At 29.6% G+C, this 11,844-nt stretch overlaps 1 protein-coding gene across 1 annotated transcript; it reads right to left on the bottom strand.

Annotated features, from left to right (window-relative positions):
- Positions 1–2,837: 2,837 nt before the first annotated feature.
- LOC127077632 (probable WRKY transcription factor 31) lies at positions 2,838–5,575 on the bottom strand. The gene is made up of 6 exons (XM_051018730.1): positions 5,129–5,575; positions 4,961–5,041; positions 4,716–4,862; positions 4,246–4,614; positions 4,011–4,124; positions 2,838–3,797 (listed from the first exon to the last, which is right to left on the bottom strand). Exons 1-6 carry the CDS (start codon positions 5,453–5,455, stop codon positions 3,141–3,143), a joined length of 1,695 nt encoding a protein of 564 aa, XP_050874687.1. The 5' UTR covers positions 5,456–5,575; the 3' UTR covers positions 2,838–3,140.
- Between the last annotated feature and the right edge of the window lie 6,269 nt (positions 5,576–11,844).

Here is an 11,844-nt window from a genome sequence, read left to right as displayed (position 1 = left end):
AAAGCAACGGTTAATTCCGTTATAGTTTATTTTGCAAAGCATTAATTTGTTGACTAATTTTGAGTCATCATCATCACTCTCATCATCATTATTTTAATTGATGATGATTATTATTATGATGACAATGATGAAGATGATTCAAAATTTCTCAACAAATTTTATGTTTTGCAATAAAAAATAAAAGAGAATGAACTATTGCTTTGAAGAACTTAGGGCATTGAACCAAATTTTATATGTTAAAGAATGAGAGATGAATTACAAGATGCATGTAATTCGAAAGATATTGATTGATATAAGTTGGTTTTCAAATATAACCTAATTTTTAGATTATCATTTTCTAAATCAATTTAAATGAATGCATGTTTAGTGAAAGATTAGTGAAACAAGAAATCTACATATGATATAATAAACTCAATTGGAATTAAAAAACGAGGCAATCATTTTGAACAACAACAACATATCAACTCATAAAATGTTTCACACACGTAACTTTTATTGAAAAGAGTTGGGGAGAATGAAGATGAAGAAATGATCTACTTGTCTCAGAATGGAATCCACAATGAAAGAAGGATGAAGCTGAAGTGAGAGCGAAAAACTAGTGTCTCATGATCTGGATCTTTCACACAAGTATGCAACTTTCACATTAGCTTCGTCCTCCTTGTATTTTTTCTTCATAGCAACACACAATTTGTGAACCACACGTACAAGTCAAAATGTATATTATCATTTAACCTGATTTGGAAACATAAACTAGCATGACATTGTAATCCTACATACAACATATTAACCTAATTTGAAAACATAAACTAGCATGACATTAACATGTTAACATAAACGGAAACCCAAGAAATGTATAATACTCTGATGTCTCTATTGAACTTGTGTCTTAAACGTAATAAAATTGACCTAGACACAAATTAGATTTGTAAGAAGAACACGAAAACAAAGATCATTTCATAGAGGAAATATGGTAACAAAGATTTTTAGATTTTTAAGAAGAACTAATGTCATACATGGAACAAATATGGTAAGTGATATCCATTTCTAAAACATAGATTCAAATAGAGATAACCCAAGAAACACGAAAATCATGCCAAATGAAAATTCTAAATCCAAAACTCTAAGCTTTCTGCCAATTGAAAATACGAAAATCATGCCAAATAAAAATCCTAAATCCAAAACTCTAAGCTTTCTTCCAAATGAGAACACGAAAATCATGCCAAATGAAAGCGTATGAAAAACAAAGAAAAATGGAATAACTTAAACACATAAAAATGAAAGAAATTGTATAGAAAGCTTATGAAGAAGAAGGATAAAACATATGAACTTGCCTACCTTTTAGTACGAGATAAATGTTAGAGTTTTATTTTTAGAGTGACGGTTTTTATGTGTGAAAGCATGATAACTTCGCTTATATATATATATATATATATATATATATATATATATATATATATATATATATATATATATATATATATATATATATAAATAAAATTTATCATCATGTTTGTTAACAAAAACCATAATAATATATAAACACTATTTACAACGGTGTCCGGTAATTATCGTGGTAATAAATATTTTAATATTAATATATTTATAAGACTATATGATGAAGTCCTTTTTGTAACAAGAAAATATAAAAAAAAATATTGATGTTGGAAATCAAAATAAGTAACATTTCACTTATCACAACGGTTGTTATTAAGGATCGTGATGAAATGTCTTTTAATAAAATGAAAATAAATTCAGACGCATTAAGATGAATTATTACCACATTTGTTTCAACGGCCGTAGTAATATAGTATTACTAAAAATATATTATATATATATATATATATATATATATATAATATATATATATATATATATATATATATATATATATATATATATATATATATATATATATATATATATATATATATAATTTTATATATAATTTTATTGTTTGAATTCTAAAATATAAATATTTCATAAATAGTTTTAAAATTTAAATACTATTTTTATCAATTTCTAAAGTTTCAAAAAAAATTCAAGAGATCGAAAAAGAAAATAACATTTGTTTATTTCACCCTAAACATGTTTGTGTGTGAGAGAGAGCCTGTTAATCATAATCTTACACAAGTGCCCGCGTTGGTTTGGATAAAGTCAAACGAGAGTCGACGAAGACTGCAACGTACGGTGGAAACATAGTACGGTGCCACTACGTACCAACCCCATAAGGTAACATGTCCTTATGTCTGGTTCCATCCCCTAACATAAATACACTCACATGATTAGTCCAAACAGATATTAAGGTGCCATTAACGTGAACGTGAGTTCCACCATAACCGCAAACAAAGTCAAAAATTGTATACTTCTTCTTCTTCTTTCAATCAACATCCACCAACTCACTTTTCAATTTCCTTCTCCTATATTTATTATTAAGTTGACCTTATCTATTTCTCATCAATCACCATTATTACAATCACGTAGTATAACAACACCACACGAACCTACTAAGAAACTCTATAGCCTCGACACTCCAAAAATCAAAATCAAATTCAAATTAGTGTAGCTAAGTCCACCTTTGGATTACTACTTCCTACCATACATTAACGTGTCAATATCAAATATTAATGGCCGTATTTCTTGACCAATAAAATAATTCGGATATTCTTAGCAAACATGGATTATTCACTTGGCTCTCTATGTTCAACACTTTTCTTCTTTCTTTCTCTTTTTTTTTTGTTCTTTAGTACATGGGTTACTAATACTAACTATCTATGTCGTTTTCAATATTTTCCACAAAGGTTACGGTCCAAATTAAGGAAAGATAACGATGAAACAAATGAAGAAAAAAGATAGATACATATTTTCATTTTCCTTTTCTATATCACATGTCTAAGAATTTTGAATAACATACCCAAGATTGTTCAACGTACAATAAAACAAAAAATTGAAGTGATTTTTTTCTTTCATATATGATCTACTATTCTCCTATATATCCTCTTAATCCAAACACATGGACTAAAAAGAATATCAACATTTATGATCCCTTAAAAATTGTACAAAAAAAAGGAATGATATATTTCTTGAAATAAAAAAGGAATAATATTAATCTGAAAAACAAAGGAAACTAAGAACAAAGTGATTTAGTTTCCTGAAAAGTTGCTAACTGTACTTCTGCTATTGTTGTTGCTGCTGTTGTTTCCATGACCACCACCGATGATGGAGGAGATAGCGGCGGCGAGAACAGCGGTGAAATTAGGATCGGCCGTGATAGCAGCGGTGGCGGCGCTGACAGAATCAGCTAAGGAAGATTGTTGCTGTTGTTGTTGGAGCGTTGGAGCTTGTGTAGTTGTTAAATGCGAAGAACCAACTTCTTGAGACAATTGAAGACCAGAGAATTTAGATTGATTATAAAGCGACGCTGCTGCTTGTTGAAAATTCTGAGGTTGTCCTGGAAAGAAATTAGGCACTTGAAATGGTGCATGATGAGGTCTTTGAAATTGCTGCAATGGATTTGGATTTGGGATTGGGTTTGAGTTTTGTGTTAGATCCAATGTAACAGTTGGGAATGGCGCTGAAGCTGAAAGTGTTGCCATGCTTGTAGAACAAGGAAGAATAGCTCTTGCTAATAAATTTGGTGTCATTATTCCATCTGCACTTGACATTGAACCTGATAGCAACATGCTTGCAGCTGCTGAGGTTGTTGAGGCCATTGCCATAGCTGCTGGTGGAAGTGGATGGTTATGTGTTCCTTCATATGTTGTTACCAATATTGTTTTGTCCTCAGCACAACGTTGAACCTGTGAACAAAAACATGAATCATCATTAGCTTTGCGCTACATTAGTGTTTTGTAAAACACAATTATTCAATAAGTTTATTCTTCATTCATCAAGTAGTTAAGAAGTTTTTCTTATTCAGAAAATTTATATATATATATATCAGATACATGAAAAGTGAACCGTATTTTATAATAAAGACCAGAGATACCGCTACAATTAGAAATAAAACTCACTTGTTTGCGAACTGGACAACCAACTGCCATAGTGCATCTGTAGTATGCTCGAGGACATGGATTTCCTTTCGCCATTTTTTGACCATATTTTCTCCATTGGCATCCATCACTAATCTGCAAATGCGATCCATATCACACAATTCAGTTAGAAAACTAATCAAGAAGTCATTCACTATATAAATTGATGATGATTTAGTTAGTACTTGGTACTAGCTAGTAGTGAATTTATGCATACCATTGAAGCTTCTGATCTAGCACGAACGGAGACGCGAGCTTTTCTCATTGTAGCTTCTGTAGCAGATTGTTCAGCAACATTGGAAGAGTTGAGTATTTTCTGAACCTTATTAGGACCCCAACCTTGTGATTCTGAATCAGGACTATCTTCTCTACCATTTTTACCATTGTTATTTCTTATTTGATCTCTATTTCCAGCTTCAATAAGACTATTCTGAGGCGTGTTCGATCTTGTTCTTTCATCCGATGAAGAATTGGATACTCTATCATCAACTTCAGCTGTTCCATTAGTCCCTATCTCAAGAAACTGCCTTGGTACTATTCCTCCACCAACACCTTGGTTTTTCTCTTCAGCTTTTGCATTAACAACCTGAATTCAAGTACTATTAATAGATGAAACTGAAATCTCATATACTAATTACTTTTTTAATTAAAATTTTAAAATAACTAACCATAATAAGTTATAATTACCTCATTTTCTGTTTGGTGATTCTTTTGCATTAATGCCATGAGCTGCATCTGCAAAGCGGTGTAGTTACCGGTAACATGATTGAGCATCTCTTTCAGTTTTTTGTTCTCTGAATTCATCCGTTGAAGCTCCATTTGCAATTGTGCAAGCTGAATTAATCAAACAAGTTTATATCAATTATCAATTGAAGCCGGTAACAAACTCAAAGATTAAATTAAATTAAATTAAACTAAATTATGTTATGTACCTCCGTGTTCTTGGCATCGGATGAAACTCCATCATCCACAACAGATTGATCACTCCCGGTGTTCGCAAGTTGTAAACCAGTCTACAATATTTGAAGCAAAATTAATTAATCAATAGAAAGATGATTTAATAGTAATTATGAGAGGCTAATAATAATTAAGAAGCTTACATTAACGTGAATATTGGAAGTTGAAGGTTTTACATCGGTTGAAACAATCTCCTTTTTGATGTTATTATGTTTAACAACATGTTGATGATCGTGTGAAGCTGAAGGCGATGGTTTGTTTCTTTCGGAGAAGAAATCGACTTCGCCGGTTATTTTCCGATCACCGCTGTCTTCAGCGTTGGCGTTGCGGGTGAGGTTGACTGGGAATCCTAAAATAGGAAACATTCTATCGTTGGTGTTGTTGTGTTTGGAAGGCAAAAAAGAGTGAGATATTGGAATTTGAGAGGAAGAAGAAGAAGTGTCAAGAGCAAGTCCCCAACCTTTGTCCATATAATATATTAATGAAAACAGAAAAAGGAAAAGATCAGAGAGAGAGAGAGAGATGAAGAAGGAAAATGAGAGAGTTTAGAGAGAGAGAGAGAGGGGAGAGGTAGATGAAGTCTTTCACCAGTGAATTGGATTAGGGTATAAAAAGAGGTTTGGAAAGGAAGAAACGTGGACCAGATGGAAAATGAAATTTGGATTGGATGAAAATTCCACGATATTTAATATACTTTATTATTAGTCCTCAAACTGTTGCGTAAGATGGTGCGTCAGGTTGGACAGTGTCCCAAATCCGAATGCTAGGTAGGTTATCTCCCTCCACACACAAATTAGAAATTAACCATACAATCACACGTTCACAGTTTCACAATTATTATTTCATATTATTACTATTATATCTACCTTGCAACTGGGTGTTTGAAAAACTTGGATCCGATTTAGACTTTCTTAAGCTGAGTCTTTTTTTCTAAAAAAATTTAAGGTTTAAGTTTGATAAGTATATTCTCCATTTCTTTTTAAGTGTTTTTTTTAAAGAATTATTTCTTTTTAATTATCATTTATAAAGTTTAATGTATTATTAATTATATTTTATCAAAATTGTTCCTAGATAATCATTACAAAGAAAGAAAATATAAAATGAATTTAATAAATAATTAAGGTTATTATAGATAAAAAGAGAATTGTGGTTGAAAAAGTAACAATAATTATTAAAAAAACAGAGTGAGTAGTCTATTAAGAGTTTACTTTTTATTTTGAATTTAAACTTTTTAAAAGAAAAATATATTTTATTTGAATATTTATAAATAAATAATGTAATTATTGTTTAAATAGATAAAAATTAAAAAATCAATAAGTTTAAACATTTGTCTATATTAATTTATTTGTGTGGATAAATTTTATGATACTATTTGTTTGAAAAAATTTATGAAAACAATTTTAAATATTATTTACTAGATTTTTTAAATTTATTTTCATAAATTCTTCAAGATAAAATTTTATTTAAGAATTTATTCATAAGTTCTTTATTGTAAGAAACTTCTAAGTTTTAAATAAATTGATTTTTTTAGAGATATCTTATTGATATATTTTGGCGTGTCAGGGTATTCATGAAGAAATAGTAACAATAATTATTAATAAATGTTCTGGTGTACAGGTGGGCAGAAAAAAAATACTCCCTCCGGTCTCATATGTAAGCAAAATAAAATAAAATTTGGAGTCTCAAATATAAGCAAAAATTAATTACAATGGTTACAATTAAATATACCATTCCAATTTTACCCTCAAATTTAGTTTTTCATGTTTATTCCTATAATAACTCCACTTTTTACACTTCCAAAAGAGCATTTATTCTGAAACGTTGCATTTGTTATCATTGGCTTTTGAAAAGTCATATCCTATTATAAATGGTGCAGTATCATCTTGTACAAAACTCACTTCCAAAAAGGGTAAATATGGAAAAAATGTATATTTTTCATTACTTAAATGAATATATAGCCACTTTCTTAAAGGGTGAGTTTTTTTTTTTTCTTACATATGAGACCGGAGGGAGTATGTATGTATAAACTTGACTAGGGTTTCGCAAAGATGTGACTAAGAAATTGAGATTTTATTCTGGAATATACACTTCTCAAAAGTCTCTTCAATTAAAGTGGTTAAATATTAAGAAATTGTGATTAGAGAGTCAACGTACTTTTATATCATTTGTCTTTTGACACTTTTAATTTTTTAACGTTAACAATAATAATTTTTTAAGGAGGAGAATACAAACACTCATTCGTAACAATTTTATGTCTCTTAAAAAACTAAATATAATTCTTTAAAAGATTGGTTTTGCAATAAAAGAAATAAGGACGCAGTTTGTTTTTCTTTGCTTGTTATTTTTCTATAAGCTTAAAAATATAATAAAATAATAATTTTATATTTATTTATATTTATTTTAATATGCCATGAGATATAAATTTTTTAATTAAATAAATTTATAAAAAAATATAAACAATTTTATATTAAAAAAAATGTTATAATTTGAATATGTGTAAGTTAGAGGGTAGTCCTTAATTGGATGTCCGCCCTTACGTACTATTCATACTTGCTTAATTTGGTTATTTAAATGTATCTAACTAGGAGAGCACAAATAATGTAATAAATCCAATCCGTAGGAATAAAAAAGTAGTTGTATGAATGCGACGAGGAGTAGAAGTAATGAAGAAAAAGAAAGAGAAATATAGGTAGTTTCGTGTATGTTTCGTGAAGAAATGTTTTGACTGAATCATAAATGAGAAGAAGAAAAAGAGCCACCGCCCCCGAATACTGCGGGAAGGTTACACGTGATGAAAATGATATTCTGTCATGGGTAATAGTACTATTACACACGCGACGCAACGCAACGCAATGAAATGAGAAGAAATTCAACAAGAAGACACACGATAAAGGAAAAGCCAAGTCAACTAATTTGACGGCCCGGCTCTTTCTCTGTCTTCTATGCTACGTCGGATCCATCACTGAACTCCTCCCAGAACCATCTTGACTCTTTACTCTCTTGGGACCACTTCACCTGCTAACGCCTTTTTACTACTCATTCCTATAAATAAAACTATAGCAAATCACTCCTCTATATCCTAATTTAAAATTCAGTAGTTAAATTAGTTGTTAATTAAAAAATATATATATTTTAAGAATTAAAATATCAATCTTACACTAACATGTAAAATAATTAAGAGATCGGTTATAATTAAGGGTTAAAAAATAATATTATATTTTATATAAAAATGTTTTTTAAAATACTATAAATTTTTTAATTTTTTTTAAAAAAATATTATAAGATAAATTCTGACATTTTATAATATATATGTAAATTATTGAAAATCAAAATATAATAGAAATTATAAAAAAGTTAAAATATTTATAATCACGTGTATCGTTCCGCAATATTCCAATATCTAAAACTCAATTATTATTATTATTTTTTTTAAATAATTTTTTTAAATGATAGACTCAAATATATTTTTTTTAAATTTAAATATCAAAAAAATATTTTAATAAATAAATGAAATAACTAAAATAATATTTTTAAATTAATTATTCAAATCAAATTTTCAATTGAAATATTTATAAAAAGTTATTTCATAATTAATCTTTACAAATTTTTTTAAAACAAAAATGTATAATATTATAAAATCATTTAAAAAAAATTAAAATTAGCATATCCATAATTCTTAGATAATAATTGAGTCTATCATTTTTTTTTCATTTTATTCATAATCTTTGTGGTTAATACTGTTTGGAAAATGAATTTCTTTTGAAGATTATTTTGTACACATTATTTTTTACTTTTGCGACAATTTTTTTTAGCGCATTAGTTACGCAAAATATTCCATCCATTTAAAAGGAGTGTTACTTAAGGTTTTTGCACACAAATTAAATAATATAATATAATTGTCATAATATATTATATTTTTATTAAATTAATCTTATAAATATATTGGAAATAATATATAAAATAATAATTAAATGAGACAATTAAAAAATAACAATTTCTACATTAAAAAATAAGAATAATATTTATTTTTAAATATTTTTTAAATGATATTCATTTTAAAACAGAGGGAGTAGCTCATTCTATATATTTTTTTAATGATCGTGAAAAATTCTTTTTATTCTAGATATTATATAAAATAATTAATATTTATACTTGTAATCATATGAATTTAAGAGGCCTAATTCGATATTTATTGAATCGCAAATCAAAAGGATAGATATTGAATGAATTAAACATGTCTAATTGCTTAATCCAAGAAGGAAGAAACCTAATGTGGATACATTGGTTAGAAAGGGTGGTGTGATGTGAATCATGTTTCAAAAATCACTCCAAAAGAATAGTCATATAAAGATTCCTAAGGAATCGAGCGACTATAATGTTCTACGTATCAAGGAAGTAGCCTGGCTAAAAATAACTTACGTCTATCTTAAATTTCAAGTATACATATTTATTCTTTTCCTTACTTGGACATCAAAATATCTTTGCAGGTTCACCATCACTTTTTGATGAATGAGCATATGAAAAAAGTGAATATAGAAGAATCAAGCTTTGAGGTCACACCGTCAATCTAAAAGGGGCATATTGTTTTGTGTAGGAACATCAATTCATTCTCCTAAAACACAGAAAATCCAGCATTTTAGTGCAAAATTAACCCATAATCCTACCACATTCATTCCAATTCCCCCATGATTCCAACTACTCAAGAACACCAAGGGATCCTGTAAAATCACATCATTAACTCAACACAACAAATCAAATTCCTAGAATTCCTAGCATGTTATCATCAATATTGTATGAAAACTACAATTGCATACATGTTCTAATTAAGTTCATAAACCTTAAAAGGATCCCGCCTCTTTTGTTCTTTATTCTATTTTTTAAGAAGGAATGTGATGATAATGGTTGATGTCACTTGAAGTTGTGTATGTCACACAACTTCCTGAAGTTTTAAAATTATTTTGTCTCCTACTTTTGCTCAACATCGTAGTGCCATAAACTTTCTCTCGTACAATGTATGATGTTATCCCAATATTAGAATGATGACTATTGTTGTAAGCAAACTCAATTAAGAATAAGTGTTAATTCCAGCTTCCTCTATCTTCCAAGATACAAGCTCGAAACATATCTTTCACTTTCTGAATTTTCTTTTTCATATGATAGTATGCTTATAGATGATTTTCCAGTATTAAGACTCAGTCTTGTTCCCGTGACATAGAGAAAGGCTTTCCAAAATCTTAATGTGAACTTTTTATCATGATTGAAAACAACGCTTACCGGTACTCAATGTAATCTCACTATCTCTACAATGAAAATTGTGGCTAACTAAAGGATTTTGTAAGTAGTCTTAATTGGCAAGAAATGAGCCGACTTGGTCAACCGATCCACAATCACCCAAATCGAGTTATGACCATCATGAGTATGGGGTAACCTTACTACAAAATTCATGGAAATATTATCACACTTCCATTCCGGTATTCTCTAGGGGTTGTAACATACCACTGAGTCTTTGATATTCATTATTCACTCGCTAACATATCATGCATTAATAACAATCTATCATTACATGATATTTATGAGTACTTTCGATGTAATAGAGTTATTTTTGAGCAAAATATGAGCCAAAGTGAAGAAGAAATAGGAAAAAAGTGAAGAAAGTGAAGAAGTTGAAGAAACTAAGCAAAATTGAGAAATTGTGAAGAAATAAACATTTTTCAACACAATTTACATCATGCCGTATGTCCATTAATTTGATCATATATGGAGTTTCTTAACTCGGATTGAGACACTTTTTTTTTTGCAAAAGAAAACTAATAATTAGATCTAGCCCCTGGAATTCTCGTAGTTGTGATACCAATATCGTGATCGCGAGGGTACACGATTCAGGCGCATTTTGGCAGCTTTAAAAGAAAAAAGTGAGTTACTTTTGCAAGGGTTCCGAATTCGATAATAGAGAGTGATGTCAAGAATACAACAAATATTTTTAGAGTTTTTGAGTCATTGGATGCATATCTCATAATTGAATTTCATGTACTCTTCATCTAAACTCATGGTAATGACTTATATCACTATAAGTAGTTAGATTTCTCTTGCTTAGGTCTTAGAAGATGAACTTGATTTTCCTCTGTTGGATCATATGATTGTTTGAAGTTATTTAAAAGTTTGGATTATATAGTTTCTATTCAATTGCGTTATTATTAATGCTCGTTGTGTGTTGACGCACACAAATTGAATTGACGCGCACCAAATGGCAATAATAGGGGCTTCTGACTCACTCAAGTGTAAGCTCATGGCTGAGACTTTTAAAGAGGGTGCTTTGAGGTGGTATATCAGTTTACCCAGGTTCTCGAACATCAGCTACCAAGACCTAATCAAGAAGATGGTACAACATCTTTCAGCAGGTAAGCATAGGAAAACATCAACTACTAGTCTATTTAAAATCCGACAAGGGAACACAAAATCTCTCCGGGAATATATGGTAAGATTCAATGAAGAAACAATTAAGGTATCTCATCCAAATTAGGAAATGTTTGTCTGAGCATTTCAGCACGACCTCAAAGCTAGACAGTTCAATGAATCTTAAGCATAAAAGACGGTGTCCAAAATGGATGAGGTTATCACTCGAGCGGAATGTTACATAAAAGGAGAGGAAAATGACATGGAAAAAGATTCTGAGATGAAAAAGAAAAAGTTCGGACCAAATAAGAAGGTGTTAGGCATAAGAAAAAATACTTTAAGTTGGGACTCAGAGATCGACCAATAGCAAGACCATCTCGGAGACCGTTTGAAAATGAGAAGGAGTACACGCCACTAAACACTAGATATGAAGATATCCTAAAATAAGTTTATCACCTCAAGTTTC

Source organism: Lathyrus oleraceus, chromosome 1, assembly GCF_024323335.1.
Source record: "Lathyrus oleraceus cultivar Zhongwan6 chromosome 1, CAAS_Psat_ZW6_1.0, whole genome shotgun sequence".
NCBI classification, from domain to species: domain Eukaryota; kingdom Viridiplantae; phylum Streptophyta; class Magnoliopsida; order Fabales; family Fabaceae; genus Lathyrus; species Lathyrus oleraceus.
This window is presented reverse-complemented; position numbering and strand designations above follow the sequence as displayed.